Source organism: Vombatus ursinus, unplaced genomic scaffold (assembly GCF_900497805.2).
Source record: "Vombatus ursinus unplaced genomic scaffold, bare-nosed wombat genome assembly UNPS02009132.1, whole genome shotgun sequence".
NCBI classification, from domain to species: domain Eukaryota; kingdom Metazoa; phylum Chordata; class Mammalia; order Diprotodontia; family Vombatidae; genus Vombatus; species Vombatus ursinus.
Genome location: NW_020948910.1, coordinates 14,313,629 through 14,333,462, shown reverse-complemented (window position 1 = coordinate 14,333,462; position 19,834 = coordinate 14,313,629). Strand labels below are relative to the sequence as shown.

At 36.7% G+C, this 19,834-nt stretch overlaps 1 protein-coding gene and 1 long non-coding RNA gene across 6 annotated transcripts in view; one reads left to right on the top strand and one right to left on the bottom strand.

Moving 5' to 3' along the window:
- AHI1 (Abelson helper integration site 1) overlaps positions 1–19,834 on the bottom strand; it is a 250,985-nt gene that overhangs the window by 2,293 nt on the left and 228,858 nt on the right. For all 5 annotated transcript variants that reach the window (XM_027850706.1, XM_027850707.1, XM_027850708.1 and 2 more), the window contains one exon: positions 13,591–13,661. In XM_027850706.1, coding sequence (XP_027706507.1) covers positions 13,591–13,661 — 71 coding nt within the window. The remainder of the gene's footprint in view (positions 1–13,590; positions 13,662–19,834) is intronic.
- LOC114034891 overlaps positions 1–19,834 on the top strand; it is a 205,095-nt gene that overhangs the window by 78,857 nt on the left and 106,404 nt on the right. The window lies entirely within an intron of this gene.

Here is a 19,834-nt window from a genome sequence, read left to right as displayed (position 1 = left end):
CAGCAGAAAGGTTAGATTAGAGATAGATGGTTGGTTGCGATGGGTCACACGACAAACAGAAGAGTGTGCAGTTTCAACCCTACATTTTTCCCAGGTTGCCCAAAATCCTTTGGCAGGTCGCAAGTAGCCCACAGGCCATATGTTATGGAGGCCCAAGCTAAAGTAAGATGGTGGACCTGATACTTGACTATGTTGACATTTCTAGAGAAAGTAATGAACAGCTTTGGGATGTAATGAAAACAGGGAAATAGACATGTCAATGAAATTGCAACTTGGGGAACTATGGAATAACCATTTACAAGGTGCCTTCTACTTTGGACACACATGGATTAGAACTGGTATAAAGAGCCATCAGTAATGCTTCAAGCGATATTTTAAGGATGGCTCACGAAAGTGTTTCTGATTGGCATGTGCCCAGTGAAGTGTTAGAGCTATAGAAAAGTAGGGGAAGTGGCATTCAGGAAGTGTTGTAAGGGGCTTAAACATATTTTCCATTAGTTCACGGCAAAAAGTTAATGTGTAACTATTAGGAAGGTGATTTATATCTAAGACAAAACAAAATAAATAGGTAAGCATGAAGATAGGTTTAGGGAAGCAGGGAAATATATAGACAACATAAACAGAGTCCATGGAATTCTGAATTTGGAGGTCAAATCCTTCCTCTGATTATACTTGCTAGCTTTATGACCATGGACAAATCACTTAACCTCTCTGGGTCTCAGTTTCCTCATCTGTAAAATGACGGAGTTGTACTAGATGGTTCTAGATCTGTGATCTTAGGGGCTTGCAAACCTAATTCTTGGCTTTCTCATTTGTATAATTAGGACAATAACACCTGTAGTATCTACTTCATTTAAACTCAGTAACCTCATGATATTAATGAAATATGAAATAAAGGGGGAATGCTTAAATACAAAGAAATGGCAAATAATAAATAGGCATATTAAAAAAGTTGAAGTCGGGGCAGCTAGGTGGCACAGTGAATACAGCACCAGCCCTGAAGTCAGGAGGACCTGAGTTCAAATCCGGCCTCAGACACATAACATTCACTAGCTATGTGACTCTGGGCAAGTCACTTAACCCCACTGCCTAACCAAAAAAAAAAAAGCTGAAGTCAAAGAATGTTAGAAATCAGTGACCACAACTACTATTTAATAGGGATTATAAGATAAGAATTGTGGGGCTCAAATGAGATACATTTATAAAGCATTTTGCAAACCCTAATAACTTTACCTAAATGTCAACTATTATTATTATGTGAAAGCAGCCCAAAGTATGAGGATACTTCAAGTAAGAATGAGGGAAAGAGGCAGCAGAGATTGAGGTAGATATTCTGGCTTCAGTTCAGCCAGGCATATTAGTGCCTGTAGAAGCTTTTTCCATGTTTGCTATGCTACTTCACCATGGTGGTGGTGGTAGGGTTGGGCATGAAGGGGTGGACTAGATGGTATGGTCCCTCCCAACTCTCACATTCTACTACTCTATACAGAAATCTACCAATCTTTTTAAAGGAAAGTGAAGGTAAGAAGAGTCTTGGAGGAAGAAGGCAAAACAAGACAAGGAAGAGTTTAAGGTAGTGGTAGGCTGAAAAAGGAGAAGAAAAACAAAAAGGAAGGTGAGAAAGCTGCTAGAAATGAGAGATGGATCCTGCACCAGCCAAAGACACAGGACAAATTAAGCTAACCAGGGGGAGAATTACATTGTGAGAGGGAGGAAGTAGAGGGAGAGGCCAAAAGAACAATTCTAGTAGAGGAAACCTAAGGAGTAATCAAAATCCTAAAGAGAGCAGTAAAGATAAGAACTTTACGGGAAATGATTCAGACCTAGAAGAGGAAGGAACCCAGAAATGAGGGAGCGTAAGAGAGACCACAATCTTCTAAGGAATCAAAAGGAGAAGAACTAAAAGGAGAGAGTAAACGGAGCCAGAGCAAGCCCGTGTAAGCCCCATTGCTTTCATTCATCAATATAAGAAATGCATAACTGAAACACAGGCATATTTAATCCTAACAGCCACATGTTCCATAAGAGGAGAGATGAGGCCAGGGAACTTTGACAGAGGAAGAAAATCATGGGATGGGATCTTATAAACTGAAGAGAGGAATTTTTAGTGTGATAAGACTCTCTAACTCCTGTTGGTTAACTGGGGCAGAGAGTCACACAAGGGTGGGTTTTATTCAAGACCCATAAATTATAGAAAGAACTAGGTGGAGTGACATGACAATGGATATGAAATATAGTGTTGGAAAAAACTAGACTCATTGACATATATTCTCCCTCCCCCATGTTCCCCACAAGAAAAGGAAAAGGAAAACTAAGTGGCTGGGCCTTAGAAAAACATACAAGAAAGAAAATAGTAGAGAGGCAGGTTTCATTCATATCTTAGGAACATGTGTTAGATCAGAAAGAAATGAGGCATATTATACCAACTTTTTTGAGTCTACCTATAAAAACCTGAATACAGGGAAATATTGCCTTGAAATACAAGTCTTTCAGACCATTCACTGATAAAAATAAAACCCATAAATCATCTTGGGAAAACATTGTGCAGAGGACTATATGAATGAACTTGGTGTCAAAGAAGACATTAAAAGGATGGTCAGATGGGTAATACGAGGGCATTTTCCTCTCTAACTTGTTTGATGGTGGTGGCAGACAGAAAACTAGCATGAAAAAGACACAAAGAAGTAAAAATTCAAGACATATTAAAGGAAACTATAAAAATCAACTGAGAAGTAAAATAGAGAATATTAATAGGTGAGAGGAGACAAAGGTAAAATAAGATTCAAAAAAATAAAGGTTCCAAGTAGATAAATAATCAAAGGATATGAATAAAATTTTTTCAAAGGAAGTTTCAGACCTAGAAGAGGTCAAGGGAATGGAATGAAACCACAGATTTTCTTCATCTGAAAAACTGATTTCTAAGAATTAGTGAGGTTAAAGTCAAAGAGGGGATTTTTGTGGGTCCTCAGACAAGGGAAGTGATGGAAGATGAATATTTTGATGAACAACTGAATGAAATGAAAGGCATTGCATGAAAAGCATTTTAAACAAAGACAAAAAACTTTCTGGGAAACTACAAAAGCAGAAAATTACAGAGAATTTGTTAATGATCTTCCCATAGGCTATGAAGTTATCAGCTGTCACTATAGATCCATTTTTTTCTGCTCTATTGGTCATCAATTCATCCACCCAACCGCCTTTCTCTTTGCTTTTGCGTTCTGCTTTTTTAGTCAGCTATGGATTCCTCCCTTCCCTGGTTCCCCTCTACCTGGTGTTGTTGTCGTTGATGAATCGTTTCAGTTGTGTCCAACTCTTCGTGACCCCATTTGGGGTTTTCTTGGCAAAGATACTTAAGTGGTCTGCCATTTCCTTCTCCAGCTCATTTTACAGATGAGGAAACTGAGGCAAACAGGGTTAAGCAACTTGCCTAGGGTCACATAGCTAGTAAGTTGTCTGAGGCTGGATTTGAACTCAGGTCTTCCTACTCCAGGCCTGATATTTTACCCATTGCACCACTTGGCTGCTCTATAACATGTAAAGAGATAAAGTTTATTTCCTTGAAACCTTCCCCTATTACTCAGATGCCCAAAGATCTTCCTCCTCTGAATACCTATTGTATTTATAATCTATATCATACTATTTAGTACTGGATTATATACTTCTATTGTTCTCTAGTTGTTTTAGTTCGGCCTTTCCAACTGAGCTGTAATCTCCAGGAGGGTAGAAAAACATCTTATATTTTTATCTATATCCCTCATGGTGTGAGGTGAGTACATAGTGCTGACATACGATACCAATACAGTTGGATTAATTATGGCAAAATGTCCAAAGAGGGCAAAGACCAGAAGTGAAAGCTAGAAGAGTAAAAACATAACAAAAAATGGAAAATTAACTTGTGAAAATAAGAAAAAAAGCCAGAATGAAGAAAAATTGTGGAACCTTTCCTATTTCTTCATGAGAATTAAGGAGTTGGAAAGAAGTATATAGCTTGAGAAGTAAGAAAAAGAAGCAGCTTAGTGGAAAAGTAAACCCAGGACTGATGACTGAGGAGTTCACAAATACTCTATGGAGACTGAGTAACCTCATGATCTTGATGAAATATGAGATAAAGAGGGAATGGCTAAATAAAAGGAATTGCTAATTATCTACATCACTTAAATGTACATATCTACATATATGTGTATTAAGAAAGCTGAAGACAAAGAAGCTAATGACCATTATTGGTATTTAATAGAGATTATAAAATATTCACAGGAGCTTCAGTAAAAGGTTGCCAAGGGTGGCAGACAGGATAATACATGCGGAATGGTACACAGAGACAAAAAAAGGGCAGACAGCTTAATAAGAGGAAATGCAAAAAGGAGGGACAGAAAGGTTACATTCTGTACCTCAGTCAGGAAAAAAGCTTTTGTTAGGACAAGCTCATAGAGACACCTATAGATTGTGGGCCACTGTTGCTGGCATATCCTGGAAGGTATATTTCTATCAGCCCTTCCCCTTCCTCTCAGGAAAACACAGTCCTACAGTCCTGGGTCCTTATTAAATGCTCATTGGATTGAATTGGATTCAATCTAATTAAATTAGAAGGAGTAGTCTTTTCTGTCAGTGGAAGGGTCAATGGTAATGTCAGGTTATCTTGACCAGGATCTATGCATGTCTATGGACAAGCTTAGTATCTTCTTGATGTTATAAAAATTAAGGCATTTCAGTAAAACCACTGAAACATGCAAAGCTCTGCAACAAAAAAGTGCTCAGTATCCCAAAAATAAACAAATGGCATTATTGATGAAATTAAGGTGCAAAACAGCATGAAGTAAGTGTTTATAAAAGCTACTAATATGGACAAGTCAATCAACCAAACAAGAAAATATCACAAACTTAAGGCAATGCTTTCACTTCTAAGTGAGAACAGCTCTCATCGGTGTGTTGATCTAGATGGCAGCAAATGACCAAATTGGTTAAATGAGTAACCCTATTTACATCCAGTGTGTGACCAATGTCTTGGGTTTTGAAGTGAGTGCATTTACTTTGCCTCCAGCAGCTAGGCCAAGAGCAATGCCTCCAAATTCACGTCACTGCTTCTAAGAAAGATAGCAAGAAAGATCCCTGGCAAAAGACTCTGGTTTGAGGCTCTGCTTGGATGTTTCTTAGCTATGTAGACGTAAGAACTTAACCGCTAAGAGTGCATTTCCTCAACTATAAAATGAAAGTAATGGTATTCATTTAGGCCAATATGATCATTTTAATTAAATACGTATCTCAGAAGATTGCTGTGAGAAAAATACTTTGTAAACCTTAAATGTTATTGAAACGTAAAACATAAACGAAGGCATAGGCATGAAGAAAGCCTGAGGATCTAAGCCAACTTCAGCTCTTCTGTATGTTTTGTGAAAAAAAGTGCATTGTGAACCTTAAAGAACTATATAAGTGTAAATTATTTATCTGTTTGGCACATTCAAACAGTTATTTAGGCAAAAGATCATAGAATTTGATAAAAATGGTCTTTCGTCATCACCTGGTTCATGTTCCACATTTTAAAGATGGGGAAAAGGAGACTCAGAAAGACTTGCTTAAAAGGGCACACAAGCAGTAAGGAGCAGAGCAGGATTTGCACCCAGATCTTCCAAGTCTAATTCTACTTTTCTTACAAAAACCTGTTATGCAGATTCTTTTCTAGTCTTTCCTCTGGTTCTTTTTTTTTAAATAAATATATTTTTATTTATTTTATTAAATATTTCCCAATTACACTTTTACAAATTTGTCTCAGATCATTGTCTTGATCAGAATAGCTAAGTTTTTCACAGCTGATTATCGTTACAATATTGCTGTTGTTTTGTACAATGTTCTGGTTCTGCTCACTTCACATTACATCAGTTCATATAAGACTTCCCAGGTTTTTCTGAAACTATCCTGCTATCACTTCTTATAAGCACATTAGTATTCCATAATAATCATATGAATCTTATTCAGACATTCCTCAATTGATGGCCATCCCCTTAATGTCCAATTCTTTACCACCACAAAAAAAGCTGCTATAAATATTTTTGTACAAATAGGTCCTTTACCCCTTTCTTTTGCTCTCTCTGGGGTACAGACCTAGCAGTGGTATTGCTGAGTCAAAGAGTATGCAGTTTTATAGCTATTTGCACATAGTTCCAAATTGTTATCCAGAATGGTTGGACCAGTTCACAATTTGACTAATAACGCATTAGTATCTCTATTTTTCCACATGTCCTCTAGCATCTATCATTTTCCTTTTCTGCCATGTTAGCCAATCTGGTATGTGTGCAGTTGTATCTCTGAGTTGTTTCAATTTAAGCAAGAATTTTCAATCTGGGGTCTGTGAACTTAAAAAAAGTTCTGATACCTGTATTTCACTATAATTACTTTCCTTTGTAATCCGACATTTTGTTGTTTGCATTTAACAACATGATTCTGAGCAGCAGTCCATAGGCTTCATCCCTTTGACAAAGTGGTCTGTGACACAAGAAAGGTTAAGACCCCCTGCCAAAAATAACTTAGCCAATTGGGAAAATTATCTAAGGGTCTTGGGGTGGTTTTGATTTCCAAGTAGGGAGGCAATATAGGTACTTAAAATCTCAATGGAGAAACAATAGTAAAAAAAAAAATAGTCAGAAACAATACTATCCTGATTTTTGACATTTTCTATTTTCCTTTTTTCTTCTTAGAGTTTGCTTATATTTTTGAAGTTATTATTTTAAAAATGTATATCCTTTCTCCTTAGATGAAGTTCCTTGAGGATTGGTTCAGTGATACAGTAGATAGATGACTAGACTTGGAGTTAGACCTGATTTCAAATTCTCACTCATTGACCACTTCTGTGACTCTGGGCAAGTCATTTAATCTCTCCCAGGCTGAATTTTATTATCTGTAAAATGGGGATAATAACACTTATTTCATGGCATCATCAGAATAATCAGATTAATAATAATAATTAATTAATTATTAATATATATGTAAAGCTCTTTGCAAACAAAGCACTATATGCTACCTAAGTGCTATGATTATTTTCTACATTTCTTATAATACTCAGATTTCCCAGGGTGCTGAACTTAATACCTAAGGATGGTAATGATTCAATTCAACAAATGCTTATTAAGTACCTACTATGTATAGGACACTGGAGCAGTTAGGTGGCACAGTGGCAGGCTGGGCCTGCAGTCAGGAAGACTCATCTTCCTGAGTTCAAATCTGGCTTCAGACACTTACTAGCTGTGTGACCCTGGGCAAGTCACTTAACCCTTTTTGCCTCAGTTTCCTCATCTATAAAATGAGCTGGAGAAGGAAACAGCAAACCTCTCCAGTATCTTTGCCAAGAAAATCCAAATGGGGTCACAAAGAGTTGGACATGATTGAAAAATGAAATATGTTAAGACATTGGGTGACAAATAAAATAATTCCTGCCCTCAAGGAGCTTAACAATTATAATACTGTCTTTTGAGAAACAAAATTTATTCACATTCCACATATATATCTATTATATTTAATTTTTCATAAAGAAAACTGTTAAAATTAGTAGAAAGATGGCACAGTTGTTGACAACTCTTTGCCGTTACCAGAGAGTGTTCTGCCCAAAGGAGGGTAAATTTTGATGGCCAAGTTAACTTGAGGTTTACTGACCAGATTTCTTTCTCAAAGACCAAGCTTTAAACCCAGTTCACTCTGGATCTCACCAATTGGACAACAAGAGGTCCCTGCCCAAGCACCACTTAACATTATTTTTTGGGCCCTCCTGGCTCGGAGTGAATGTAAATAGTAACTGTTTCTCTTTTGGCTAGCAATCATAGGGTCTTCCCCTCCCTGTTTGATTTTTTTTTTTTTAATTAAAGGGGGCATCCCTTGACTCACTTTTTAAAGAGACCTGTTCATGGAATGGGCATTGCCTCACTCAAAAGTGAGAACCTGAAAAGACCTTAGCTTAAAAGGGCCAACGTCTCCCACTGCAACCTGGGTCATCTCCAGTTGTCCTGAAGGATATCTGGCCACTGGACCCAGATGGCTCTGGAGGAGAAAGTGAGGCTGGTGACTTTGCACAGCCCTCTCTCACTCAAATCAAAGTCAATTGCAAGTCATGTCATCATCTCCCCAATGTCATGGTTTGAGAATGATGGACAAACCACAACTGCACAAGAATCCCATTAATTTTTTTTTCTATGATCTTTTCATCTGTGAGAATGAAATCTCCCAGAGATTCAGTGACTTGCCCACATGCAGCCAGGAATCAATATCAAAAGATTTAAACCTGGAATAGACCTTAGGGGTCATCTAGTCTAAACCCATCATTTTATTTGCTAATTATTTCATGTACGTTTAGCCTTCTCTCCCAAAGTAGGTTATAAGTTCAAGATGTAGTCCATGTTGTTATATTCCTTATCAGTCAGTTTTAAGCACAAAGCAGTTTTTCAATAAATGACATATGATTATTATTTGGTCTCTGTGTGGCTTATGGAAACTACTCTCACTGTTTCCCAGTCATGACATGTCCTTACTGATTAAATAAAGTTGTTATATATGCTATTTTCCCTGAAATAATAACCTCATATCTCATTCATAAGTATGTGCAGTCTTTTATTCATAACTTCTTAACATTTAGAATCATTCTTGTCCTGCTAAAAGACATAACTGATTTTTTAAATTGCCATTTTTCTCAAAATTTAAGAAATATTTACAACAGCCTTATTTTGGAGACTACTTTTTCATCATAAAAGACTCAGCTGTAGCAAAGGACTTTTAAAAGTCCTCACACAGACTCAACGTACAAAGCCTTTTCAAGGCTGATGACATCAACATTTCACTGAGCTCAGGTCATGGCCTCTCTAGGACTCAGAAGAAACGGGGACTAGACGGTCTCTAATACTCTACGAAACTTTATTATTATTATTTTGCTAGTGGTTTGCTAGCCTGTGCTAAGAAAATTTTTGCAATTTTGCAAAGTATTTTATGTCAAATGCAAAACAGAATCTGAAAATGATTAAAATTGAAGAATATACATTGAATTGAAGAATATACAAGAATTGAAGAAAATCTGTAAAATTTTTTTGAGTTAGAAAGAGGATCTTGCATTTATGTATTTACTAACAATACAAGGGAAAACGTGAAAATTTCCAAAGAGGTCTTCTAAAACATTAATATGAGTACTTCAAAATAAAAGTCAACTATATCAAATAGAAAATATGCTATAAATATCCTGGAAAGTTTTGAATAAAGAATTTTATTTCTCCCCTTAATGCAACAATACAGCGACTTTGTGATTTTATTTGGACTATATCATTATTTATTTCCATTTAATTCCATGTAAAAAGAAATGAATGATTAGAAAAGCAGACATAAGAACTCAAAAAGCATATGGGGCAATTGAATGTATGACTGAACAGGACTATACACATATGAACAGATCCTAAAGGCATCACTTTATTACCATACAGGATTTTTTTCTTTTTAAGGTTTGTGTAATGAATAAAAGTCTTAAGCTCTTTAGGAAGACAGGGAAGCAGATAACACATTTTGCAGTGTTTTCTATTAGAAACTGTTAAGGTCAAGTTCTGAAGCTTAAGCTATTCAGACTGGCTCATTCCCTAAGTGTTCAAGGTAGTTTTACTGAATTGTTATAGGTGTATAGGGCTGTATAAAGAGGACTAGATTTGACACTATGAGATCCAAGTTTGAATCCTGGCTCTGAAACTCATTGGAAACCAAGGCAAGTTGTTTGACTTCTCTGGGCCACCACAATTCAATTAAATTTAACAAAAATTTATTAAGTGCCTACTACGTGCAAGACACTATGCTAGGTACCGGGGAGGCACGAAGACAAAAATCACATAGTCCTTGATTTCAAAGAGCTTAGCGGAGGTTATCAGATGTACAAATATAAGTAAGGCTAAGGATTTTGAATTTTATCTTAACATGACTTGAAACTACTGATGATTTGGGAGTAGTAGATCTTCATCTCATCAGATCGGTATTTTAGGTCAATCAATTTGACAGCTATCTAGAAGATGTGATTGGAGTTGGGAGACTGGAAGAAGGAAGACTGATTAGGAAATGATTGGAATAGTCTATGGAAAAGGTGATGAGGGACTGAATTTGGTTAGAGATTACATAAATAGAAGAGAATAGGTGTGAGAGACTTTGTGGAGGTAGAATAGAGAAAACTTGGCAATTGATTGGATATCTGAGGGGAAAAGGAAGGAAGGGTCAGAGGTGATGCCAAGATTGTGAACCTAGGTGATTAGAAGGAGGTTATATGAAAGGAGAGAAGGAAACTAGCACGACACATTTATGGAGGCAGAATAGACAGCAACTGACTGGACAGAGGGATTGAAGGGGAGGACGATCTTCAGGCTATGAACTTTACTCACTAGAAGGGCTGTGGGACTCTTTAAAAGAAATAGTTAACTTTTCAAGAAGGAGAAGTTTTTAAGGACTCTAAGTTCAGTTTTGGATATTTAGGTGGCACTGTAGGAAGGTGGGTAATATGGATTTAGAGTTCAGGAGAGAGATTTGGGCTGGATATCTCGTAGCTCTATGAATGCACGAATATGAGAGTTAGTATGATGCAGTGGATGGATAACTGGTTCGGGAGCCAGGGTGACCTAGGTAAAATCCTGCCTCTGCCGCATATTGACTGTGTCACCTTGGGCAACTTAACCTCTCAGTGCTCTTGAAAACTTTTCAAGACTGTAAGTGGCAGAGAAGGTTCTGACCTGCATTGGTGGAGAGGGTTTTCTCATTTGTGAGCTTCTTATCTCAGTGAAATTACAGGTCTACTTCCTTTCCTCACCCCTGAATTTATGTGGCAACTGAATCCATGAGGGCAGATTGGGAAGGGGAGCAGATTATAAAATCACCAAAGAGAGAGTTTAGAGAAAGAAGAGGATTCAGCAGAGCCCTGGGTTCAACCACACTTAATGGACAGAGGAATGATGACCTGGCAAAGGAGACAGAGAAGGCATAGTCATAGTTAGAAGGAGAACTGCAGTAAGGTGCAGTAGTATCTCAGAAACCAAGGGAGGAGAGAGCATCCTGGAGAAGGAAACAGTTGATGATGCCAAGAACTGAATAGAGGTCTAGTAAAATGACAACTGAGAAAAGGTAATTGGGTTGACCTGTTATGAAACTATTGAAAACCTTGGAGAGAGCAGTTTAAACTCAGCAGTGAATCATAAACCAGACTGCAGTGGGTTGAGATGTGAACAAATGGAGGTGACAAGTTCTAGGGGTTTGGCTGTGAATGCCTGAAGAGGATGCGAGTTTGAGGGCATGGAAGGGTAAAGCAAAGGCTTGGATTGGGAGAAATGTGTATATGCATGGGGAGTGTGACAGAGAGAAATTGAAAATGAGAGAGAAGGGATGTTTCAGGGACCAAGATCCTGGAGGAGATAACATACGGAATCAGGAACACAGATGGAGGGGTTAGCCCTTGTTTATAAAATGGGAATTGTTGTTTGTCCTCCATTTTTGAAGAGGACCAGTGACATCATGGGTGGTGTCTTGACTTGAGGGTGAATTGGATTTAAGTGAGGCAGAGTTGCACAAAGTCGTCAGCCTCATTTTCTCTTCCTAAGCCATCAAAGTCCAGTGACAGGACAAAAGTCAAGACGACTGTCAATAGCCCAGGATGAAGCGGATGACCTTGGTGTCTTCAATGCCTGACTAAGCTCTGAGCTCTCTACAGTTCAGGCTTCACCTGCCTTCCTGGCTGCTGGAATTAATTGTTCTCATCCATTCACCCTGCGGGGGAAAGTCTTCACATGCTTGGGACTCCCCCTAAGTTGGGTTTGAGGCTTGTTGGTTGCCCTCAGCCTGGTTGAGCCCCTCTTCCAAGATGTTTTATTGGGGTGTGGCCACTGCACAAGCTACAGTTTCATGGAGCCACAGGTGAGAGCTGAACGAATCAGTGGATACTAAAGGTGGATGAGCAGCCCGGAAAAGTGCTTGGCAAACCCTCAGAGTCCTGCTGAACACCCCACACACCCCACAAAATGGGGATAATAAGAATTGCACCGCTTAACTTTCAGCGTTATTATGGGACTTGTACTTTACAAATCTTGAAGCGATCAGTGATATCATCAATATGTATATTCCCGACATTGAGGCAAAGTGTAACTACTCTCTTGGGGCATGAATTGCTATGGCAGACGCCGCATTAATCCTCCGCAAACCTGGTGAGGAACCTCTTAAAACTTGGCTGACCTGGGGACGAGGACAAAGTTCAAGATCAGTAAGACCTACCAGAGGCTTGTGCTCCACGGGCACAGTCAGCTGGAGCCTCTGGTCACCTCCATGGCACCATCAAGCATCAAGGCAGGACTTGGCCATGATATTATTATCATCATAATCATATACTACTCAATGTGAACTGATGGATACAAATGATCACCTAAATATCTTACCTGTTATAATGTTATTTTGTTAAATATTACTTTGTATTAGAGTTCCTTCCTCTCTCCCTTGCTCCTTCCCTCCTTCCTTCTCTGTCTTCCTCTCTCCCCTCCCCTCCTCCTAATCCTCTGTCTGATTTCACTGGTATAGGGAACTAACAATGAGGAAACTAGGTCTCCCAATGCAGACTGGCACACAAATTCTTTATGCTATTCCATACTAAAATACTGTACTATCATAACATTCAATTTAACAAACATTTATTAAGTGCCCACTACAGGTAAGGTAATTTGATAGAATTTTAAAAAACCTAGCCCTCTAGTTTTTTTTTTTTTTTTTTTTTTTTTTTTTACTGAGGGATGGGAGAGATAAAAATGGGGTATGATGGGGACAAAAGAGATTCAAACAAAATGCTCTAGTTATATTTGAGGAGAGAATACTTTCAGCTGTGGAGATTAGGAAAGGCATCCCAAAGTGGGTGACATAGGAGCAAACTTTCAAAGAAGAGGATTCTGAAAAGAGGAGATGAGAAGGGAAATGCATTCCATACATGGAAGATGGTTTGAACAAATATAAAGAAGAGGAAGATGGTCTCTTCAATTTAGGGAATAGCTAGTTGTGCAGTTTGGCTAGAATGTAGAGCCATTTAAAGGGGACTAATATTAAATAAAGCTAGAAAGGTAGGTTAGAACCAATGGCAGAGTACTTTCAATGCCAGGCTACAGAATTTGTATTTCATCCTAGAGGCAGTAGAGAACCACTGAAAGTTTTTTGAGTTGGGATGCCCTGGTCAGATCTGGGCAATAGCATTAAAGACTGGGGAAAGCATTGTTTTGGTAGAAACAAGTCAGTGGGAATGGGAAGCAACTGACCAAAAATAATCAGGGATGTGTGCAGAATCATTGTAGAGTGTGTGAGGGAAGGATCATAGGGGGGATAGGCTCATTATTAGGAAGGCAACAGGAATGAGATCATTTCATAACTCCTGATGTAATACACCTATCTTCAGAGGACAATTTACTTATTTTAGGTGAAATATTGTTAAATTTGTCCATAAATAAATTATCTTAAATTTAAATTATAGTTCTAATGTCTTATTTAAAAAATCCCAGAAACTAAGAAATCATAATTTAAAAAAGACAATTGCTGAACAAATGAAGAACTACCTTAGGAGGATCTGGTACTTACTGTATTGCAGGTGACTCTAAATGTGTGTCAGACAATTTAAGATCCTGGGACTTGCTGAGAACCTTTGACATCTGCAAAAGATGAAGAAGAAGAAAAAAACCTAGCAGTAAGGTAAAAAGAAGGAAGATAATGAGGCCAACATTTGTATGCTGAAAACCCACGAGTTTCCTGAATGAGGAGAGAATATACCTCTTTTGAAAAAGAATGTCTATCAGCTATGATATGTTCACTCCTATGTGGTTAAAAACAAGGAAACAGTTCTCCAACTTGAAACACTCTTTATAAATAAAATCAATTTTCAGGTGTGTGGCCAAAGGAGTGGGTCATAAATCTACTTGAATGACTCTAGGGACATTGTATAGTGTATTAACTGAATTAAAATGGCAAATATTTCTAAATGTTTACTATAGTCAGATCTGAAGTGATCTCTCAACATTGTACTGTTTGATTAAAAAACATTTCAATTTATCATTCTTTTTGTAAAGTGGTAGATAATATATTTTATGCAAGATTTCTCTTCTGATAAACATTTAAAAATATTTAGCAAAATCTATGCCTGTGTATAGCATATTAGCAAATGGGAGAAATAAATTTACACTCCGAGAATAACTATTTCATTCTTTTCTTACTTTCTTCCTTTACTTACATAGATTTGATCTGACTAGTATTTTGGCTACTTTTTATAAATTTCAATGTGTTATGTTTATATATTCAATACCTTTCATAACATGTTATTATTTCTAAATTTTGTCCTTTAACCTAGGAATTAAGCAATCAGAAAATTTCTTAGTCTCCATATAGGCCTGAATCTTTTATTCCTATTTCCCTAATTATTCTTTGGATGCATTATTGATGTGCTTTATACTTCATGAAATCTGGAGCACAATGTTACTTTTTTACATGCATGGGTAGGTCAAATTCAGCCTAGGAAAACTGATAATATTACTCATCTTAATCTGTAGATTTAATGCAATGTCATCAAAACATCAAAAAGAAACTTTATAGGATTGGATAAGATAACATTTATATGGCAGAACATATGACCCTAAGAATATTAAAAGAAATTTTGAGGGAGGAAGGAGAAAGAAATGAATATTGCACCAGATCTCAAATTATACTAGAAATTATTCTCCCTCTCTCTCTCTTTTTATATCTATATATTTTTTCTAGCCAAATCCAATAGCCTTTTCTAAATGTCCATCCTTCTTGACCTCTCTACAGCACCTGATACCATTGGCTATTGACCACCCTCTCCTCCTGGATTCTTTCTGCATTCTGGATTTTTGTGACACTGCTCTTCATTGTTTCTTCCCCTACCTGTCTGGCTGCTCCTTCTTAGTCTCTTTTGTTGGATCCTTATCCATATCCCAAGGTTCTGTCTCTATCTTCTTCTCCTCTGACTCTACAACCTCCCAGAACAATCTCAGCAGTTTCCATGGATTCAGTTATTATGCTTACGTAGATTCCTCCCTTATCTATATACCCAGCCCTAATCTCTCTCTTGAGCTACTGTCCTATACCATCAAGTCCCAAATGGACATTTCCAACTGGATATTCAATAGGCACCTGATATTCAACACATTCAAAATGTAAATCACCATCTCTTGCTATCCCTTTTCCTAATAAAACTTTCCTAGCTTTGTTAAGGGTGCCAATATTCTTCCATACATCCATGTCTGTAACTGAAAGTCACAGACTTTTTCATTCCTCTATTATCAATTGGCTGCCAAGTCTTACTGATTTTGACCTAATAACATCTTTCACATTTGTCTTCCATCACACAGTCACCACTTTAGTTCAAACCCTCATAACCTTTCCTTCCTGTCTCCAGTCTCCATTCTATTCTTCACAAAGCTGCTCAAATGACATTTCTAAAGCACATGTCTAACAAGGTCAGCACTCTCCAAAGACATCTTCATTCAACATGTCCAACACAGAATTTATCTTTTTCTACAAAATCTCCTATTTTATTACTTCCAAGGGTACCAATATCCTCCTAGCCACTAGGACTCAGAACTCTGGATCATCCTGGTTACCTCATTCTCCCCTACCCCATATATTCAATCTATTGCCAATATTTATAAAGCACTTAGCACAGTGCCAGGCACAGAGCAGGCACTTAATAAATACTTGTTCTCTTCTCCTCCCCTTCCCTTACATCTTCATATGCCTTGTAAATCCCTCCTCTCCACTCATACAGTCATTAAAGTAGTTCAGACCCTCAATGGCCAGGTCTCCCTGCCTTGTCTCTGCCTATTCTGATCTACCCTCCACCCCACTGTCAACATCATTTTCTTAAAGTGTAGGTCTGACCATATCAGACTCCTGCTCAATGAGCTCCGGTAGCTCCCTTGTGCCTCCACGATAAAATATAAAGTCTTCTATTGGGCATTTAAAAACACTTTGTCTCTTCTTATTCCCCCACTCCATCCCTACCCCAAGAGCCAGCAACAGTAGTCTGCCTGTTGTTCCCGGAACTCCATGCCAGGAAGGTTCTGTCCCCTCACCTCTGCCTCTTGGCTTCTCTTAGTTTCTTAGATTCAGCTCAAATCCTATCTTCTAGAGGGGAGCTCTCTCAGTCCCCTCAGTCTCTATTGTCTTTCCCTCTCAAATAATTCTCTATCTTATCTTATATATCTCTATTTATCTTGTTTGTACCTAGTTATTTACATGCTGCTGCCTCCCATTAAAATTAAGCTTCTTTTTTTCCCCTTAAATTAAGCTTCTTGAAGGCAGGGGCTGGTTTTATCTTTCTTTGAATTCCCAGTGATTAGCACAGTATCTGGCACATAGTGCTTTAAAAATACCTATTAACTTCAGCCAGTTAATTGATCGTCTCTGCTTCAAAAGATCCCATAAGATCCCAAAAGGATCCCATAGGATCCCAAAAGATCCTATAGTCCTTAAGGTAAAATGCAAATTCCTGATTCATGCTTAGTCAAGTAACTAAACAGATATTTAATTAATCACATATTTTGTGCTATTCACTGTGCTAAGTGCTAGGGAGATACCAAGAAAGGCAAAAACAATCCCTGCCCTCCAGGAGTTTATAATCTAATGGAGGAAACAACATGTAAACAACTATAGACATAAAAGATACATACATATATATGTATATATACACACACACATACACATACACACACATATATATACACTGTTCTTCATCTATATATGTATATGTACACACAAGATATATATGTGTGTATACACATATATGTGGACACACACATACATGCATGCATACATATACTACACATAATCTCCTAGGGAAGGCACTAATATTAAAAGGGAATATTTTCATCACATTTTTCATCACATTTATTGTTTTTCACAGCATAGTAATATTGCATTCATGTACCATAACTTGTTGAACCTTCCTCCGTCAACATGCATTTACTTCATTTCCAGTTCTTTGCTACTATAAGAAATGCTGCTATGAATATTTTGGTGTATGTGACATATTGTGCCTCATAATGAGATCTCTGGGTCAGAGGCTAAGGGTTTTTTAATGACTCATTAATTTTAAATCAACACATATTATATGAAATACAATCTTGTAACAAATGAGTGTAGCTTGATTAGAATTTTTAATAAAAGAACAATGAGTATTTATTTCTTAACACTTCAGGATATAGTTTCCTAAGAAAGCAAACAAGTCAACAGTTGCCATTAAGGGTGGAAGGAGAATAAATGATAAATGCCACATATAACTTATGTAGAATTAACTACTTTATGAAAATCAACTATTTAAAATTCACAGACAATATTTATGCTGACAGAAATTCTAAAGTCTTTGGACTATACACAAAATGTACAATATCTCTGATAGCTAAGAACAACAATGTTTTTCAATAGTATTTATTTGAGTAATTAATGCTTTCCATTTATTTGAGTAATTAATGTTGATGTCTGCTTTTCCATTTTCCATTTTCTCTGTTCCCAATTAGATGTCAGCAAATGATTCTTCTGTAATATCTGACTGAATGGCTTTAGTTCATCATTACATTTCTCACCTTTGAAAACATATTGGGTTTTCCCAAGCCACAGTTGAATACTATTATTTTTAAGAGTACTGTTTTTGTTATATATTTTAAAAACTAAATTAAATGTAGTCTTAGTGGTAAAAAAAAAAAGGCATTATGGCAAATAACAAATTCTGATTAAATCTATAATGATTTATTGATTTTACTCCATCAGTGGAGTTGATTTGAATTTATTTAAAATTTTAAAATAAACTATTACTCATAAAACAGTAAAAAAAAAAAAACAAAGCACAGATTGCAAAACGTTTATTTTTCATTCTCAATACAGCAACAAATGTTGAGAACCATCAAAAAAGTATTTACAAATACATTAATTGATAAATTGCTTTTAGTTTTCTTCCAGAAGTATTTATGAAATATGTTCAAATTATAGCAAACATTAAAGTGAATAGTCCTTGCCCTCTACACGACTTTAAATATTACTTCTATCTCTTTGCCAGTGGCAAGACTAGTCTCTTCCATCTAATGCAGTATTTTTGAAAAGTTTGCAAAATTTTAATTTTGGGGGTCTGTGGGAAGACACACATACACTGATGCGCTCTTGGCAGATCTGTGAATTGGTCTACCATTATGGAAAGTAATTTGGAGCTACTCCCTAAAAGTCATTAAACTGTGCACATCTTATGACTCAATGATACCACTTCTAACCTTATACCCCAAAGAATTCAAAGAAAGAGGGGAAAGACTCACATGTATAAAAAAAGTTTACAGCCCCTCTTTTTGTTGTAGTAAAGAACTGGAAAGTAAAGATGTGCCCATCAGTTGGGGAATGGTTGAAAAAAAGACTATATGATTTAAAACAATATTATTGCACCATAAGAAACGATGACAATGATAGTATCAGACAAGCCTGGAAAGATCTGAATGAAGCGATCAGAACCAGGAGAACAGCTGATACAGCAAATAACAACATTATAAAGACAAACAACTTTGAAAGACTGAAGAACTCTAGTCAATGCAATGACCAGTGATGACTCCAGATGTCTGATGACAAAGCATTCTACCCAATACCTGACAGAACAACATAGGTGTAGAATGATATATACATTTTTCAATATGGGGAATGTGTCAATTTATTTGCTTGACTATGATTATGTGTTACAAGGATTGTGTTTTTATTTTATAGGGGGATAGAGGGATTTGAGAGAGAGAGAAGAAAGGTAGTGATACTGTTGCCAAAAAATGAAAAGAAACCAAAAAGTGTCATTGGAGCATATTTTTAAAATTCACATGTAGCTCATATAAGCTTTGTGTATCCTTATCCCATTGGTTTATCCCAATGGTTTAAATTCTTAAAGAAAAGGTGATGAAAAGAGGTAATGCCTTTACTTTATTAATTTCCTATTTTTTCTGAGCCAAGATGTTATATTGTCCCTGAACAAAGGTAAGACTTATTATATACACACATATAAATTTGCAGGCATATATGCATATATATACATAAAATAAAGGCAAAATTTCTAATATATGCATATATATATATATGTATACATACACATACACATATACATACACACACATATAAAACAAAGGCCAGGCTTGATATATACATATTATATGTGTATAGTATTACATATATGGTATAAATGTAGAAAGTATATCCAGAATGTTTTTCAGCAGTTGGTACATCCAAATTGCAGATAATAATAGCTGTTGGGTCCTCTTCTTTGCACACCTCAAAATTATGATAAAATGCTTATTTAGTAGACTAATATTTGGACTGCATTTTGGAGAGAGTAAAGGTTATCTGATTTATGTTGTAAGTAATAGCAGTGACTCTCTTGTCAAGAAGGGAAATTTTTAAAAAATCCTGAAATGCAAATTTTGCCAATGGCTAATTTTTTTTTTCCCAGTAGAAACTCAATATACAATTCTGTTTTGTTTTACCTCTCTTCTTGATCCATTTATTTTAACTTGCAGCTGAGTAAAAATTTTCCCTGGCATGAGATAAAACATTCCTAGCAACAATGTTGACAGGTAAATGTGTTGAGGCTGCTTGAATGACTAATGTGGGGTGGGGTTCACAACTCTAGAGAAAAGCTATTAAGTTGACGATTTTGATAATTCAAGTCCCATAGGACTAAATATTATTATAAAGATGAATGAATGAATTCTGGTTGAAAATAAGTGTCACTATAAAAGAGGTCAACGGAAGAGAAAGCTTTCAACAACCTTTGTTACCACTGTAGTTTGAGACT